The sequence below is a fragment of the Brienomyrus brachyistius genome, chromosome 10 (assembly GCF_023856365.1).
Source record: "Brienomyrus brachyistius isolate T26 chromosome 10, BBRACH_0.4, whole genome shotgun sequence".
Lineage (NCBI taxonomy): Eukaryota > Metazoa > Chordata > Actinopteri > Osteoglossiformes > Mormyridae > Brienomyrus > Brienomyrus brachyistius.
Genome location: NC_064542.1, coordinates 11,004,684 through 11,024,279, shown reverse-complemented (window position 1 = coordinate 11,024,279; position 19,596 = coordinate 11,004,684). Strand labels below are relative to the sequence as shown.

Genomic DNA, 19,596 nt, shown 5'->3' with positions numbered 1-19,596 from the left:
GTATTCTATGTTATCTATATCTCTGACTTATGTTCTTGACATCTGCTAGAAGCTGGTTCTTTCAATAAAGTTCTGTTTTCGCTACTTCAGATTGCATTCACTTGTATTTAAAGGTAAATGAAACGCAGTCACTGGGAGTGAACGGGCCCTGCGCAGCGGCACAGTTGCTTTCGCATGCAGGACATTTCAACGGGACTGAAATGTTAAAAGTCAGGGGAGGAACAGGACGAAGGTGGGCTGAGCTAAAACAGCTTTAGAAGATATATAGTACAGATTAAAGCTGCCGGACATTTCCTGTCTTCAAGGTTTACAGTGGACCTTAATCACATTTGTAAATGACCGAAAGCGGGAGGCTGGGATTGCGGACTTCCTGTTTGAATGAGACACTGGCCAATCAGGTCCACCCGACGTGCCCATCCCCCCCCCCCCCACCCCACCCTGAACATCCTCGCGCGTAAACACGGGAATTGTTTACACGTCCCCGCAACGCGTCGGGCTCCCAGAAGCCGGAGCGAAGGCACATCTGGTTCTGCTGGCTCACCGAGGAATCCGTGACAAGCGGCAGGGACGCCTTTAAATCACGAGACAGGCAGAGGGCCAGCGAGAAAGAATATTATCTTCACCAAGAATTTGAGTGGGACGGGTAAACATATTATTAATGATGGCACATTATAAATTGCAGGACAGGAGGGAACTCATTATACTTGCAAACTCCACGCAAGACCGACTCACAGAGAGAGAGAGAGAGAGAGAGAGAGAGAGAGAGCGGACGTGAGAACAGGGAGGCGGAAAAAGCCCATGGTGAACTTTGTCCGCATTACTGCCTTCAAGGAAACGTCTCTTTGCATTTACTTTTGAGCTGCCACCCTTTGACAGAGGCTCCCCAAATGTGCCTGGTCTTGCCTGGCAGAGTCATTAGCAGAAAACACAGAGAGATGAAAAGTGGTGACGACGAGGGTAGGAAGCACGCGATTGCACAGGTGGACGTGAGAGGGCCAATTGCTCTTACCCGGGGGAGGCGGGGACCTGCCGGTCTCCGAGGGCGACAGCAAGGTGGGGGGAGGCATGGAGGTCGAGGAGGGGCCGTGCCCACTGCCTGAGAACACGGCTTCGGAAACGGGCTGCGACGAGGGGTACGGGAGGAGCGGGAAGGCCGAGGGCGTCTCAGGTTGGGGGGGGCGGCCAGTGCTCCGGGCGTCCCTTGCAGCTGTAGGCTCCAGAGGCTTGAGAGGCAGCTGATGGCCCCCTTCAGTGGAAAGGCTCCCCTTAGCCCACCTTTGATCCGGCAGGCTGGGAGTCCTGGTGACGGCAGCGCCATGCTCCAGCACCACGAGGAGGAAGAGCACACAGGAGCCCAGGCCCAGCAGGAGGAGCAGCACAGGGACCAGGAGGAGACGCCTGCAGCCACAGCACGGGCAGCGGCAGCTGGGCCCGGGGGCCCGCAAAGGGGTATCCAGAGGAGGCAAGCATTCTGGGACGGCTCCCCCTGCGCCGCCAGGCCCGACACACAGAGACACGAGCAGCACAGCAGGAGGCATGGGCAGCGGGCATATGGACACGTCCACGTCCATCCTGACGATCCAGCCAGAACGCCGGCATTCCGCCTCGCAGAGTCAACTTGGGAATCTGAAGAAGAGGCACCTCTGCTCTGCTATACGCTTCAGGGAAATCCCATCCTCAGGGAGGCCAGCCTCCACACGTAGGCATGACAGCGCCCCCGGGGGCAGGGTGCCCCCCCTAATGGGAAGGGCTCTGTAAGAAATCAGAGCGTGTCCCCCTCCAGGAGGTGCCACCTTCTGTGGGGAGCGCTGACCAATTGATTAGGGCCGGCGCACGCGTGGCAGATCGCAACCTCACTCTGACAAGACCCCAGGGAGCAGATATCACAGGCTCTGGCCAGCCCCTGCCCCCACCCCCCCCCCAGGTTGGGTCTGATCCAGCAATCAGGGCAGGCAGTTTGCTCTCAAGAGGTGGAGCTGTGAGTGGGGGGGTCAGGCGCTGAGAGAGTTGGCAACCCCCTGTACACCTCATGATGTGGAAAACAGGCCTCAGAAGAATCCCCCCCCCCACCCTGCCACTAGCAATAATCAAGCCGTGAACAGAGCAGGACCACCAGCAACAGGCTGACGTGGGTCGTGTGGAGAGGGGCGACCTCTGGGCCCAAGGTCACCATCAAAACGCTGGCGTACTCTTAAGCCGAGAAAGGGGGCCTATATGGGCAGCCCAGCCCTGTAGATGACCCATCCGAGGCTGAACGGAGGGACGAACAGGAAGTCCCTCCATATGGAAGGAAATGACGGCCACCTCCTACATCGCCTGGCGGAGTCCCGGCCCCAACTCGAAGCCGACTCGCTTGATTCCGCGTCACGCCGTGAAAGGCTACGAAACCCGAGGAGTCCGCCAGTGAAAAACTGCAGTGCGAGAAAGGCGTGTGATTGATTGTTAAAACAAAACACTATCTAAGTTTAAGTGCATTTAAATTAAGAGGCCATGTTAGCATCTGGCCCGACCAGAAAACTGTGAGGTCAGCAGCTGGTGAGTTACGGCACTAATGGTCCTAATGCACGCTGGCCCCGCTGATTCACCGGCTCCACTCCCCGTCAGCCTCTGAGTAATTAAGACGGCCGCCGGTTTTGGCCGCCGAAGTCGACTCGCGGGCCCAGTCGTGCCTGACATAACTCTTCGTGACTGAGGGCCTGCCTGGGGGGGAGGGGGGAGGGGCCTTGATCATACGTGCCGCCCTGCCCGCTAAGACAAGCGGCGCTCATTGACATCAACCCCTATACGGCCACTTTCTCATCCATATGTGGCTGTGCTTGATCTCCGAGAAAAAGATTGGGAAAGATATCTGGCTTTCGCTAATGCTGGTGCCATCAGAAACAGAGAGAGAGAGGGAGAGACAAAGAGAGAGAAGAGAGAGAGCCTGCAGGCCCGGTGACAGTGAGAGAGCTTGATGGTTCGTGTATGGAGAAATAAGAGTGTCTTTTACATAGCAAATAACGTGGGCCGATGTAGTTCCTGAGCACCTCTACCAGAAAAGCCTTCATCTTGAGCTCCACAGCGGCACCACACACTTTAGGGCGGAGTGACTTCAGGCCTGATCGTCTTGGGGCCTGAGTGATTTCAGGTCTGATCGTCTCGGAGCCTGAGTGACTTCAGGCCTGATCGTCTCGGGGCCTGAGTGACTTCAGGCCTGATCGTTTCGGGGCCTGAGTGACTTCAGGCCTGATCGTCTCGGGGCCTGAGTGACTTCAGGCCTGATCGTCTCGGGGCCTGAGTGACTTCAGGCCTGATCGTCTCGGGGCCTGAGTGACTTCAGGCCTGATCGTCTTGGGGCCTGAGTGACTTCAGGCCTGATCGTCTCGGGGCCTGAGTGACTTCAGGCCTGATCGTCTCGGGGCCTGAGTGACTTCAGGCCCGATCGTCTCAGGGCCTGAGTGACTTCAGGCCCGATCGTCTCAGGGCCTGAGTGACTTCATGCCTAATTGTTTCAGGGCCTGAGTGACTTCATGCCTAATTGTTTCAGGGCCTGAGTGACTTCAGGCCTGATCGTCTCGGGGCCTGAGTGACTTCAGGCCTGATCGTCTTGGGGCCTGAGTGACTTCAGGCCTGATCGTTTCGGGGCCTGAGTGACTTCAGGCCTGATCGTCTCGGGGCCTGAGTGACTTCAGGCCTGATCGTCTCAGGGCCTGAGTGACTTCAGGCCTGATCGTCTCGGGGCCTGAGTGACTTCAGGCCCGATCGTCTCGGGGCCTGAGTGACTTCATGCCTAATTGTTTCAGGGCCTGAGTGACTTCATGCCTGATCATTTCGGGGCCTGAGTGATTTCAGGCCTGATCGTCTCGGGGCCTGAGTGATTTCAGGCCTGATCGTCTCGGGGCCTGAGTGACTTCAGGCCCGATCGTCTCGGGGCCTGAGTGATTTCAGGCCTGATCGTCTTGGGGCCTGAGTGACTTCAGGCCTGAGCATCTGAAGAGAAGCATTCCAATGTACTTGTACTCACACTTGTGCAAATCGCAAATAAATGGTCATTTCATTTCATTGTTTCTAATCATTTTCATTTCATTTTCAGACCAGTGTCTGAGACTGTCGCCAGTCTCGCCTGCTGTGCTAAGACCTTCCAGAAGACACCTACAGGTTGCAAGTTTTCCCGGAGATGAAGAGACACGTCAGTCTTGCAGTCAGCGCTATGCCTGACACACACACAGGAAGATGCCAGGTTGGAGGTGAAAATAAAGCAGGGAGCCGTCCGTCTCTCTTTGGATGAGAGAGAACACCATAAGTGCGGTTTCGATTGGAAAAAGAGAGCCATACACATCACACCTGAACAGTTTTGAAAGCAGACCATCACGTTTGACTAGCTGCTCCTTCTCATCTATAAAACCCCCCCAGAACATACAGATTCTTCCTCCATAGCAACACCTCCATTTATTCATCTGGGCTACTGAAAATCTCTGGCTAGCTTCTTGAGTTTGACGTCAGAGCCTTTCTGACAAAAACAGATACAAAAACATCTACTAACTTCCACTGTCAGACTAAGGTGCTTGTCTGCAAGGCTTAGGATCTCAATCTACAGGACACTGTTGGGCACAATATTTCTACCAAACCATTTCGTGCAGAGAAGTAGCTCTTGATATCTTGCTCCATCTTACATATATCCATCCATCCATCCATCCATCCATCCACCCATTTCCTATACCTGCCTGTGCAATGCAGGAAGCCTATCCCAGAAGCTATGGGTGCAAGGCTGGAGCACCAACCCAATCCGGCAACTCCAATTCTGCAACCTTAGCAAGTTTTTGGACTGTAAGAGAAATTATTCTAAAATGTAGAGAATCGTACAAATAAACCCATGTATTGGTAGGCGTGTCCAAACTTTTGACTGGCACTGTACAGCTGCTTTGTCAAGTCTGACTGACATCATGGGCCAGTGGTGATTAAAGAGACGCAGCACAATTGCTGTCAGCGTCTCACAGCTTCTGCGTTAACTATAAGTAGATGCTAAAGTATTATGACAGCTTGAAAAGTAAAACGAATGCTGTCAATTTTTTGTTGTTGTTATTTTTTTTGCATTTGTGTCGGTAAATGTATTTGATTTCTATCAACCTGGCTAAGAGCGTCAGCTATCAGAATAAAAGTAAGTGTAGCTGCAAAACTCTGGTCAAAAAGTATTTGGATTGTTGGGTCTGTGTGATTAGAGAGGTGTGTGGTTTGGATTAGAGAGCAAAAGAGGGAGGATAAACAGGTGTCCGGTCTGTATAACAGGGAGGGAATGTGCACAGCTCATGCTGAGGAAGGGGGCGAGTGCGCGCACGCATGTGTGCGTGTGTGTGTGTGTGTGTGTGTGTGTGTGTGTGTGTGTGTGTGCGTGCGTGCGTGCGCGTGCGTGTGTGTGTGTGTGTGTGTGTGTGTGTGTGCGTGTGTGTGTGTGTGTGTGTGTGTGTGTGTGTGTGTGTGTGTGTGCACACGCGCGTGTGACTGCTGGCGGACCCCGGTGTGACCAGTGAGGCTGGAACATTCACTCCCCCAGCTGCCTTTCACATCATTGCATTCCTCCCAGCTGAAGCACTCCCCAGGGCAATAGGCACAGCGCCCCCAAGAGACCCAACCCCAACAATACTGTTGGGCAATCACACCCTGTAACCCCCCCTCCCCCCCCCCTACCCCAGTCACACCCCTTTTTCAAATCCTGTCTTTTACAGGCCAATTCACCTCCCTTTGGCCCACACACTGAAACAGAGAACGTAGCGCCCCCCGGAGGCGCGGCCCAAATGGTAAATTCCCATGAAATCTGATTGACGCGGCGGTTCCTGACTGGCAGAAAACACAACACCAAAGATGCAAAGCTGGAATTAAACAAAAATTAACTTGCCAGCATCATTATATGATTGATTTATACCAGGGTTCCCCAATTTTGGTCCTGCTTTCCCTGCTCAAACGCATCTTAATCAACGAATTATCAGGTTCAGTATGTGTGTCGGACCAGGGAAATCTGCCGCAAACTGGCCCTCCATGGTCGGAACTGGGGAACCCTGATTTATACTGTAGTTAATCTCAAAGTTCTGGTCTTGCCTTAAAAACATCTAACACCATAATCAGCTCCATAACATCAGGTGTGTGAGATTCTGGATGTGAAACAAAACATGTTCGTTTATTTCCACAGCTCTTATTTAACCCTCACAGACCCAATCGCTCCTATTCCATGTTCTTGGTGTCCGGGCAGCTCAGAGGGAGGTCCTGATGGGACAGGGGATTCAAATGAAGCAGCTACAGCCAGTTTTGTCGTGCCAGTGCTGATTCTGAGAAATGTCCAGTTATAGCTGATGAAACGTTGGTACGGACAGTGAAAGGGAGCTCGCAGTAACTGATTTATATTGGCAGGCTCCAGGGCAAAGGCAGAGATAGATGCAAACTCGCAGGCAATGAACTGTCAATAAAACTCAGACACGGTACCTGCAGTGTTAATGAATACTAAAATATATCAGCGATAATTTGACTGTAAGATGAATGATTCCTATAGCAATTCCAGAAAAAAAACTGCGCCCCCCCCCCCCACCCCCCCTTTTAGCGGCCTTATCCGAAAGGGAACACATAAACATATTCTCAATCAACAATAAAATTCTCAACTCAAATCTCACCAATCATCTCGCAGCCTCTCACACATCATCCAATCATCTTACAGCCTCTCACCAACCGCCGAATCATCTCACAGCCTCTCACCAACCGTTCAACCATCTCGCACTCACTCACACTATCCACAAGCCATTCCGAGCACCATTGCATCCATATTAAAAGTTTATACAAATGAACGAGTATTAACTTTTCAAACAAACTTGAGAGGCTGGTTTTGAAATATTATAAACTGGAACACTTTCCTTCAAAAAAAAAAGTTATTTTTGATTTGTATTTTATATATTGTCCAGTACTTTTCTTGGCCAGCTATAGCCTTCACCCACTGATTTATTTAACACATCACATAAGCTTCCCTCCAAAATCTTTATGGGTCTGCTTTTACAATAATATATTGTTACAAATGCAAACGCATATATTTGCATCCAGTTATTTCCCACCAAAGGAATCATTCGCATGATCTCCCAGGACGTGTGTCAACAATAAGTGTGGAGGTTCCTTTAAAGGTTGCCGGCCCCTTAAAGGTGAGGTGCCTTTCTTTGGTCATGTGACCGCACTAGCCTGGGAGAGGCTGCTCGCCATCACCAGCCGCTGCGGCGATTCCCAAGTCCACCTCCTGTGACTCTCTGCCCCACGGCCCTTTTTAACCTTCATTAAACGATCAAACCACAGGCCGTTATTAATGACCTCAATTACTGCATGCAGCAAATGCTCCTCCAAGAGCTCCGTCACCTCAATGAATCATATTACAGTGCATTTCAGTGATGACAAAGTCACATGGGAAAAGGGGGCTTCCCTTTTCTGTTTCGCACAACATCCGTGCAAATGACAGGGCGAGGCTGTCAGTCTGTGCATCTGATAGGCTGCCCACACTAACAGACAGTGCCTGATTGGCTACTGATCCGGAATCGGCAGATCATTGGTTTCTATGTGCTCTTAACAGTCGACCGCATCCCTGTTTAAACGGACATATTTGCCTCTGCAACACCCAGCACCACATCTAAAACTCCCAGAGAAACACAGCAGTAGCATGCCGACGCGCAGCTGTAATGCAGACAGCAGGTGCTTTCACCTGTGCAGTCACGCGTCACTAATACCGGGGCAGCACTGTATCAGGCAGCAGACACTGCTGTAACTCAAGGATGAAACTGCAAACTGCTCCAGCACTGAAATCACGCACACACACAGACACACACTGCTGCAGCTTTGCTCTGGAAAACTGCAGCGATACATCACTGCAGCCCTCACAACACTGCAGCTCCACTCACGCATGTTGCCATGTAAAGACACACAGGCACAGTGCTACTGACACAGGCCAATACTACTATAAGATACTAGCAAAATATAACTTCTGCTAAATATAACGCATTAATACCCAATACCAAAGTAACATATGAATATACCAATTGGCTTGTTATGCATTGTGCCAATATGTTATGCATTGTGGCAGGCTTGACAAATTTGCTCAATTTGAAAATACCTTCAAAATATCGTATAATGTCTGGACGGTATGAAAAATTATACAGTATATGGCCCCTGCATATACATCCGCTCCCCAATCCTTTCAGGACATACAGTTAAACGGATCGTTAGTCAAACTCAAATTCTCGCAAAGTTCCTCAGCAGATTAAGCGGCGGACATCAGTTTTAACTACATGCATTCTATGTATCATCTTAGTTCAGTAGACGCATTTGTCCATTTATGGCCGGGCTGCTTCACGCACTGCACATCGACACGGCAAACCGTGTGAACGAAACCAAATATTCTCAGACACGGGTGCCTCTCTACTCCTGTCGTTTTTATAAATGTTCTACTCGTCAGGTTTGTTTAAACGTCACTCACGTAACCCTGCTGCATTTTTCACCGCCTTATTCCTGTCTTTCAGTGAACATTTGCTTACAATTATTTCCTTTGCCCGGAGCCAAACCGAGCCGAATATGTCCGATCTTGCCTTTGTTCAGAAGCCCTGCAGAGTAAAACTTGTCATTTAAATACAATAAAACCTGTCTGTGAGATCTGTCTACTCCCCATGACCCTGACTTACCACCCACAAACATTCGTTGCTTATGTCTCCCCACATTCCCTTTACACTTACAGAAAGCACATATAGCACATACCGCAGTAACATCACAGTAAGACCCAAAAGTACGACCAATAACATCAATATAAATTTACCCAAAGAATTCCAGTTCAAAGTTTGAGTTTTCCAAGCATTTTTGCCTACTGGGGATATTTTCTTCATACACAGTGCATAAGATGCAGTAAACAGCAGATAATCTCTCAAAAGCAGGGGCAGAGCCGTGATGTGGGACCGAGATCACAGATGAGATTGGCTCCCCTACAGCTCGCCACTGAGTGCCTTTGGCCCGTGAGCGGGAGCTGGGGAAACCCTTCACACACGCTCACGTGGACGAGACCCGCGCTGACTCACTGGATGGCAAACTGTGTTGGAAAACACAAAGGAAATTAACATTCCTTCTCGGTGAGCCAGAGCAGTCCGCTCTCCCAGGAAGGAGGACACTAACTCGGGTCTGCTGGAGAATTTTCTGGCTTGGATTTCAAACAAAGCCCTCATTCAGGTTGATTACTTTTACGGGCCTGACGCGGGTTAGTGGCTGTTTTAGGTGCTCAGTGATTTAGTGAGTTTTCCTAGACCTGCATGTTCACGGTAGTACCAGGGAGGTCCACCTCCACAATACACAGAAATGAAAATGGATTTCATCCCTGCATGTGAAAATCCCAGGAAAAACGTTAACACTTACTGCTTTGGACATTGACGGTGCTTGTCGTGTTATCTTTTCCCAACATGTTCTCCGCCACACACATGTAATTCCCAGAATCCTCTAGCTTTGCTTTATTGATCTGAATCCTGGAGTTCTTCCTGCCAAGAGACAAGGTCATAATTTCAGCCTGGAACAGAGTAATAACTATGTAATGTAGTCATTTGGTTGGTCCTGACACTGGCTTTATCTCAAACTTTGTTTAGTCAGCATGTCAAACACCCTTTAATCTATCTTCTATTATGAGCTTTTAAATTAACTTTGCAGTATTTGCGTGGCTTTAATGTTATAAATCAGTTTAAATGTCAGGATAACATTGGTACTGTATTGATCTCATATGATTTGACAATATGATAGTTCTAGCAGAGAAAGAGGAATGAAACTGAAAGTCGAGCCATAAAATGGCTTCACTGTGAAACTGGCAGAGCCTGTTGATTAAATCTGGGATGAACGGGAGTTTTCTGCTGCTGTTTTCTGCAGTCTGTTCGACACGGTGTTACGGCTCAGGCTTGCAAACTGACAAAGTGTCTGTCATCTGTCAGCAAGCAATTATTTAATCTTCAGAAATTCGCGATTATCAGCCGCAAAGGTTGATTTCTGTGTGAGTAATCTAGAATGTCAACAACTGATCTGTTCACCGCACATGCAGAACCACGCCTGCTTCTGTCATACACAGGCTGATGAGGTGCAAAAAACGAATCTCACTTCAGCATTGTTTTCAATACACAGCTACCTAATGGGAGCCATCTAATGGCGAAAAAATGCAATCAAATTGAGATACACTTCCCTGGTTCCAACAATCATGTGTTTAGAGCTTTAAATGGCAAGTTTGGCATGAGAATCAAGGAATTTTCTGTCAGCTCATAACACTCACAGTGCCAGGACGTTTTAATAGGGTCTGCATTCCCTTTTTCAGACAGACTTAATACTTACTTGTTGGATTTTATTTTGATCTCCTTGCTCCTCTTGAGTTCGCTGCCATCTTTGTACCACTTGTAGGAGGGGGCTGGGTTCCCGGTGGCCTCGCATTTAAGTGAGAGCTTCCCCCCCTCTGACACGGCCTGGTTCTTCAGCTGTTTTAACTTTGGGGCTGCGGCTGGAGAAGAGGGATGGGAGGATGCAGGAGAAAGGGGAGAAAAAGCAAGATCATACATCCTACAGGAGCAGACGGGGCGCAGACCCCAAGGTAAAAGGTGCCACCTGCGGCCAGACGGACGGCATCCTATCAGAAAGCCTGTCAGCATTGGAGATCTGTGTCCTGGCGTCCACGATTCGCTCCCACCGGGGGTAGGGGGTGGGGTCCGTAGTGTCGGACAAATCAGATGTTTCAAATTCGCTCCAGCACACATGTTCGTGTCCCCCTGCCTCTGTGCCTGATTTGCTAGCGTAGTGCCTCTGTTTCCACGTTCCTCACCGTGAGGGAATCTCCCCGATGGACGGAGCAGGTGATCCAGAGTCACATTCCGCATTCCAGCTGCTGCCACGCCCTCTCTGACCTTTCCAGCCCCCCCCCCCAACTGTCTATCGCACATTTCATCACGGGGCGCTCTGGGGTCAGGAGGAGTGTGTAAAACAGCACCCCAGGTGTACCTCTGTTGCACTCTACAAAAACGTGTCAAAACTGCATTTCAAACTTCCATACACTCAGGCTGCATTCATTGTCGAAGGTCCTGTCTGGATGTTAGAAATTTCCATTCCATTTCGGCTCAGATAAGTTGAGTAATAAGCAGTAGTCTGCACGCTCACAGCAAGGCCACAGCTCGATCTGCATGACCGAGGGTCACATGGCCAGGGCTTATCAGTCACCTGTAAGCACAGGAATTCTGGGTGGCACTTCACAATGTTCTCACCCACAGCGGGTGGCAGCGCGGTGCCAGTTATGTGCCGCTGTTATGAGTGTAATGTGACTCAGACCCCAGGACTTTCTCTGACTGAGACCCGCTGCAGCTCTTTATTGACTAAACAGCAGTTATATAACGGAATCTGGGACCCGATCTGGAAAACCGAACCCTTTAAGAGGACGAGCATGGTGCTGTCTGACGGCTGACACACGCGGGGTTAACACGGATAGCCGCTCATCGCAGGTTTCCCTGGAAACGGGACAGCGGCCATGTTGGTACACATAAGGTGATACGAGATGTGAATCTGGTCTATGACCTGCGGCAGCTACCTACTTGCATGGGCCCGACGTAGAAGCAGACAGCTCCGACTGCGATGCACGCTCACCGGGGGTGCGAGGTGTAGGGGGGCTACCAAGCCTTTCAGTCTGAATAGTTGGCACGTCGCCCTCTGTGGGTGTCAGAGGAACGACAGGCCTCATTTCTCTTTAGTGCACGGGAACGGCGGTGATAGCGGGAAGGCGGAACACGCGGGGCAAGGATTGGCTTTCATCTGCGGAGGGACAGCCTCGACTTCGCCGGCGCTCCACGTCTTCCTTGAGACGCTCCCTTGCATCAGCTCAGGTGTCACGAATTATCTACCAGTTCACACGCACGCATGCACGCACACACGCCCCCGGCGTTCACACGTGCTGCTCGCACTGTCACGCACACCGCTGCCATGTGCTGCTGCATGCACACACACAGCCAGACAGGCACACCCCCGATTCCCACACCACTTCCCTCACGTATTTATACAGGGGCGGTATCCATGCCGATAGAAAACAATGGAGATGATGGTAAACAGACTACAACCCCAATGCACAGGAGTCAAGTCTGCAAGAAATGCAGATTTCTCAGCTGCATTTGTCCTGTGGGAATTTTAAAAGGACCCCAGCCCCCACCTTTTTTAAATGGTTCACAATTTTTAAATTCACTAATCACTATTTTTTTTCTCACTGCTTGCACCGCAGCCAGGTTAACACGCATGCCAATGCATACTAATGGAACGAAAACGTAGAGCGAAGAGCCATCTGTGGATAATGACTCCTATTAAAACCCTCATTGCAAAGACACCCTGGTTGGGATGGGAATGACCCACTTTGTTGCCCCGGTGAAACCTGTTTCTGCGAGGAACGGGGCCCCCTTTCCTGCCATGGCGGGTCCAGCTTCTGCAGGAGCCTGATCACCGTGCCATCTGCTGACGTTTGCTACGCCACCCGTATGATTACACCGCATTCTACTTACCATGAGGAAGCTAGGAAACATTCACAGAGGATGGCGGAGACAGGTACGGCAGACAGTAACAGTGGAGGGATCCAACCCGGAGAAGATGGGCAGTTTTTCCAGCCTCATGGTGCGATGTGGAAGCTGTGTGAGGTCACTTCTAATGTTTTGTACACAGTGAGCATGACTGTGGACAAGCCCATGATTCAGGCAGACTGCTGACTGACCTGGGTTCACCGAGGGCTCCTGCTACACCAGTCACAGCCTAGTAAGCGCTGCTCTGTAGCGCGACTCGTCGTTTCCAGCGGGTTCCGTCGATATCGAGAAAATTCCAGTGGATTGTGAAGTGCAGCTGCATGCAGCTCAGGGAGCGGAGCATGCTGAACACATGCCACCGAGTAGGGTGCGTCACTGCATGCACGTTCAGTCGCATTGCGGCTGCTGAGGACGCTTGGCCTCCACGACCCCTGACCCGGATGCAGACGGTGGCTGACAGCTCTGAGGCGGACGCTGGCTCTGTCCTATGTCACCCCCCACGGTCACGTGACCATGAGACTGTGTCCAATACTCTGGCTTATAAAGTCAGTTACACGTAGCTGGGGAGTAGGGCTTACATCTCACTGCCCTGTAAACCTCTACGGGTATGATCAATATCACAGCAGAAGTAGATTTTAATATGAGTACAGAAACCTCGTTTAGGACATGCTGAACATTGGCCAGAGTATGAGTTAACTGCATGAAAAGTCTATAAACATTACATAAAATATTGTGGAACTGATCATCCAATCATTCATCTTCCAGACCATTATCCTGTTGAAGGCCGCAAGGGAATTATATAATCATTTAATGTAAATAGCATGTCTTTATGAAAAATATATATATCCTCTAATATATATATATTTATAAAAAAATAAAAATCTAAATATATTTCTGTTTGATAAATGGATCAAACATAACTATAAATGTAATCTAGATTTTTCTTGGAGTCATGTTTTGCTAATACACACTTAATTTTCTGAATTTCCACACGTCTAATTTTTCACTGGCAATGCATTTCAGAAAAAAATTAATTATCTTTCCATAAACCAACAAATATCCTCGGTGACAGAAAGCTTCAGCGCGTCCTCAGGAACCGTACTTATGAAAATACTCCGTTAACCACGGCAGATCGAGACGCACAGCTGCAGCAGGACCGCGAAACGGCTGTAAATATTACACTAGTCGCCTCATTTCTGTTTTTTTGTAATCTTGGTGGATCTCATGTTACCACTTTTAACTTTTGCTCAGAAGTCTTGCAAAGATAGCATAACATATCGTAAAACATGCGGTGAAATACACATTAAATAGTCTACATCTCCATCCCGTCCTCACTTATAAGCCCTTATTAAACAGATTGGGGGAGTCACACTTACTGATTCAGACCCTAAAAATGTACCTGCTGAGTCATCTTAAAAATATCTCCCTCAGGTCATTAAACCCACACAATGCTATTCAAAATACATGATACCCGTGTATTATGTTCTATCGTATAAAATGCCAAAATAAGTTTTACTGCAAGCAAATAAGCCCCTCGGGAACTTTCCATCCTAAGGTGCTATGGGCTGGAACCAAAACAAAGGAGTGTCCTGTCAGATAAAACGTGTGTTTGTTTTGTCATTCCTTTTACCTAGAAATATTCAGCAATTTGTATTCATGAGGAGTAAATGTGAAATCATTATCATCCTCTAATTTCACTTACCTGGCACGCGCAAAGAAAAAACATGCTTGTTCAGTCGCATATATTTTTGAAGAAGGGAGGTTAAGTATCTGTTAGAGGGTAGCATGGTTTGTATCCTTCAGGAAATCAAATCAGCAACCAGCAAATTCACAAGTTTGTGCTCCTAACCATCGCGCTGCCCTGCTGCTGTCACTATTATCATAAGGGCCAAACCTAAAATTGAGGCCATAATTAAACAAATGTAACGACTAAAAAGAGGCTTGCATGCTTGTAGACCTGTAGAATCTCACGTACAAAACGTTTATTAAAAGTTGTGATTTTTTGATTATTCCTCAAATTAAGATCTAATACTATAAAAAAAAATACAGTTTAGAACTTAGTTCATTTTAGTATTACTGAGAATACAGACCTTATAAGAGGAAAATTTATATTCCCTCATGAACCAAGGAGACATGTGCTATTTTAGAAAATATTACATTCTACTACAACATCCGCACGTGCCGTGAGCAATCGAACATTGCCAGTTCACATGTTTTTGGACTGTGAGAGGAAATTGGAGCACCCAGAGGGACCAGTACAATTGGAGAACATGCAAACCACCTCCCTGACACACAAACACACACATGCAGGCACGCACACGTACACACCCACACCCACACACACATATGCAAACACACACACGCCTGTACTCGTGTCTTGGTGGGAACTGTCTACTCATTTCTATGGGACATTTGTTTCCAACAATTAATGTATACATGAACCACACACACACATACACACACACACACACACACAGGTTTGTAACTACATATTTGTGGGGACTCTGTTCATTTCTATGGGAAAACCCGAATCCTAACAATGACATCCTTAACCCCTACTCAGCCCTAACCTTAACCATAAGTAACTAAACAAAACACAAGACTTTTGGCTCTTTTACTTTTTTGATTGCATTCACAGATCTTTGTGGGGACCTGAAAAATTGTCCCCACAATGTCAAAATAACAGGTTTTTATTACATTGTGGGAGCCATTTGGTCCCCGCAATGTAATACAAACCCAGTCACACAGACAAACACCCAACCTCAAAGCAGGAGATGTGAAGCCATGGTTCTTGGCTAGTGCGACACCACAGCAACAACACGAGGGAGAAACGCTGTTCAGTACAGTGTGAATCACTGGCCAAACAACAATAAATACCATACAAAAAAGTTTAATAACTCATTAAAAACCTAAGAACAGAATATTTTCTAGGAACCATATATAATTTACTTTTATATAATGGGAACTTCAGTCTGTTAGGTAAATACATACCTGTTTTTCATAACTATTGAGATACGGCAGAGATTAAAAGATGTAAAATGTAACATACATAGTGGCTGATCCTTATGAAAGGATCATATTCATAAAGTCGCTGTTCAAATTCAGCGTGTCACCTCCCCTCCCTCCCCGTCAGTGTGAACACAAGCACAGCTAACGCCTTTGTCAGTCCAAGTCCATTTAATATGGATCCAACAAGAGCTTGAAGAAATAGCATCTGAAAAACACTGGAAATATTTATATGCATTTGCAAAGGACTGCAAGGGAGCGTAGAAAACTCCCCGACTTCCCTAAAGTCGGGCCACTTAGGTGGATAAATAATCTAATACGGAAAAGTCAAAGGAACATACATACGCACATACATACATTACATTATACGGACCACTTTTCATCTTCAGCTGAAGGTCCATCATGTTCGTCAAAAACACCCAGAGACCCCTGAGTGTCTGCATGATAACTGACAACAAGATCCATTATGAGTATGACTGTATGTTTTAAAAAGGGGGGAAAGCCAAGAGAGAGAGAGAGAAGCTCGCCTGGACAGAGCATGCGGTCGGGTGAAGCCTCTGCAAAGAATAAGAAAAGGCTGGGGATGCAATAAAAGGGACCGCGGGAGCTTCGGGTTGTTTGGAAGACCCCGGGCAGAACGGGGCCCGAGAGCCCATTCTGGGGGCCCGACTTTGCTTCCTGTCATATCGCGTTTATGACCAACGGTGGTGACATTGAGTGCCGCCATTAATAGTGATGTTTCCATTGATGTATGCGTGTGTGTTTCAACAATCAGGAACATAAGACATTTACAAACGAGAGGAGGCCATTCGGCCCATCTTCAGTTTAAAAACACGGATCACCTTAATATCGCCTGTGTGTCTGGTAATATTCTAGAGATGTACATGACTGTCTACCTCGTCAGATAACTTCTGATATAACCGAGTGCACACACACACACACACACACACACACACACACACACACACACACACACACACACACACACACAAAGATATAAAGATGACAAAACGGAAGAGCAACCTCCAAAGTGTTAGTTTGACTGGATCCCATCTCTGGTTATAAAAGGACCCTTTCATGTTTTCCCCACTAGCCAAAGCAGCCAGATAAGAATCGCGTACAGACCCTCCGCCTGGCTTTGTTGCCGTGGCGAGCCGACAGATCAGGTGATCAGAGCCCAGGGGACAACAGAGAAGCCCTCATTAAGCTCGTTGTGGAGCTCGGGGGAAACAGCGTCGCTGGCGGCCCCTGGAGGGAATCTGTGAATCAGCATTGCAGCAGCCTGGAGCAGCAGTGGGCTTTAGAGAGACTCCACACGTCCTGGGATAAAGCATGAGCTGCGTGTGTGTGTGTGTGTGTGTGTGTGTGTGGATTAGGTTTATATTACATTTTTCATGTCCCCACAAAGATCCGTGAATGCAATCAAAAAAGTACAAATATTTTGTTTGGTTACTTATGTTTCAGGTTAGGGCTGGACAGGGGTTAAGGTCGCCATGTTGGGATTAGAGGTTTCCCCATAGAAATGAATGGAGAGTCCCCACAAAGATATAATCACAAACCAGTGTGTGTGTGTGTAAACAGGTCTATTAAAAACAAAGCTTGTGTTACATGATATTGCACATTTTTTTCACAAGCAGCCGACATTCTATATATGACAGTCTTTTATATTATTATTTCTGAATAAAATAATGTAACTAAAAGACAGAAATTTACATTATGCCCAGAAAAAAATGAGTGTGCAATACCCATTTTCCCATACCTGGAGTAGCTGGCTATTAAAGTGTACGTCAGGAATATGGGAGTTATGCTTATGCTGCTCACTCCACCCGCATTGGCGGGTTCCACCATTCTTGTTTTAAAGAACGATACAATCAGCAGGGGAGTGGTCCCAGGTCCGAAGGCCCAGTTCTACAGGTGCGGCTGGCCAATCCCATCCACCCAGAATGCCAAGTCACCCATCTGCTCCCATGTCTGCTCCCATCTCTCTAAACATTCGATTCTAAATTTCCCAACCAGCACATTTCCAACTGCATTTTATAGCCTCATCAAGTATACTGTAAACCTCATAAACTTCATAATGATTAATGATGATGTGGTAATGGCAGACGTGGTGTTGATGATATTACTTTGCATTGCCAGTATACAATGCTACCTGTCCAACCCAGTGTCCAAGTATTTTTTATTTTTTTTAAATCTGTTCACAAAAATATAGAACTTTTTGTTTTTCCAAAGTGCGGCAAATTATTGAAAAGTTTAGTCTGCTACGGAGATTAGCTGCTGTTAATCTCGACAGTAGCTACAGCTTCAGTAATAAAAACAAATAAAAAAACAGGGCAATAACATAGGAGTAAGTTGTGGTGTTTATTTATGAAGGTATTAGCGTGCTGGGAAAAGCACAACGCTGGTATCAGTGGTAACGCTGCTTGTCAGGTCCTGCCTCAGGGATTCACAGCCCGCATGTCTGCACAGTATCTCATTTATATACTCAGTGACACTCAGAGCTGCCCGACTGGTCCCCATCCCAGGCCCATCAGAACCGTGGGATGACTGGGGTGGGGGTCTAAGGAGGGTCAAATCGGCAACACAGACACCACCATCGCAAAGCAGTATAGACGCCGTCGCTGTGATATAAACGGTGAACCCTCGATTACCCTTCCTGGGGAGCTCAGCTTGCTGATGTGAGATCATTCAGCGCACAGAGTACCTACGTGGACGCCAGCTCACAGTCACGAAACTTCCGAGCAATAAAAAATAATTCCTGAAACGCCAGGGCTGCATTTAAAAGGCGTGGGAACGGTGCTAAGACTGCAGGTGGGGGCAGGCTGAGGAGTCTGTACGCTTAGCTCGACCCAGCGCCCGCAGCTCTGCACCTCCTCGCCACCCGGACTCAACGGTGGGGTGACAACGGGCAGCTTTAACGAGATGCGCCAGTGCACCCCCACCCCCCCATGGACAGCCCACTGGCCCGTTACCTTCCATGGGGTCCGTCTCGTCCCTCCGGTCTGCGACGCCCGTCCTCTTTCTCCCCTTCCTCTCCTTCTTCCTGCCCTCGGACATGCTGTCAGCGGTAACGCGTAATCCCACAGACGGGTAATCCTGGCAGGGCGGCGGACTGCGAGAGGCTCTCTGAACTTGACTCACTGCTCTCCTTCTATATAGAGCAACCCTCATCACACAGGGATACACCTACTTGGGGGGGGGGGGCATTTCCCATTGCCTTCAGATGTTTAACTATTTGCTGGCTATAACTGCCTGGCGAGGTTAAACCACCCCCCCAAACACACCCCTCCTCTGGGTCAGACCTGCATCATTAGACTGCTGGTCTCTCCTCCAGTAATACCAGTGGTGAAACACCAGCGCTCTCCTTTACCTCCCCAGCTTCCCAGCCAGACCAGTGGTGACACACACTCTAGCAGGGGAGGGGGGTCAGGGGCGGGATTAGCAGCGACACAGTGCTGCCCCCCGCCCTCCCCTGCAGCAGCCTGACCCTGACCCAACGTGCCTTGAGCTATTCCAGCTGGGAAGCGAGCACCCGGCTCTGAAACGCCAGCGGTGGGTCATCAGCACCAGAACCTCCACAAACCCACTATAATGGGCCGCCCGTGCCAAACGGCCCACCCTAAATAACCCGATTAAAGGTGACTCTCCTTCACTCCACACGCACGCAGATACGCAAGGTGCCATGTTCATTTTACATCGAATCGCCTCTAAACTTAATATCTCTAATGTCATGTTTTATAAATGCCACACAAATAACCTGACCAAAAATAAAGGCTCCATTCAGTGAGAGGGGTTCCAGTTTCCTCCTTAAGCTGACACTCTGCCTCCCTCCCCTCTCCTTCCTCCCGCCCCTCCCACCCGGGAGTCCAGGCGAGCCCCAGCCTGCCTACCCCACTGCCTCTCTTCAATAATCCCTGACAGGGAGCTCACACACGGGTCAGATGTGAGCGTTTACTTTACTGCAACAATCCGTCAAACCGCAAACAAGGTGGCAAAAAGAAAACGGCGACTGTCTTTTCCTGACCCCCCCCCCCGTCCG

At 48.6% G+C, this 19,596-nt stretch overlaps 1 protein-coding gene across 3 annotated transcripts in view; it reads right to left on the bottom strand.

Annotated features, from left to right (window-relative positions):
• Positions 1 to 19,596, bottom strand: part of LOC125750611 (pro-neuregulin-2, membrane-bound isoform-like) — an 82,438-nt gene that overhangs the window by 31,934 nt on the left and 30,908 nt on the right. For 2 of the 3 annotated variants that reach the window (XM_049028705.1, XM_049028706.1), the window contains exons 1-3: positions 18,530 to 18,906; positions 10,345 to 10,507; positions 9,394 to 9,512 (exon numbers count right to left, since the gene is read on the bottom strand). In XM_049028705.1, the coding sequence (XP_048884662.1) occupies positions 9,394 to 9,512; positions 10,345 to 10,507; positions 18,530 to 18,728 (481 nt within the window). In that variant the 5' untranslated portion in view covers positions 18,729 to 18,906. Of the gene's footprint in view, positions 1 to 9,393; positions 9,513 to 10,344; positions 10,508 to 18,529; positions 18,907 to 19,596 lie in introns of those variants that run through there. The other variant, XM_049028707.1, reaches the window with a different exon arrangement.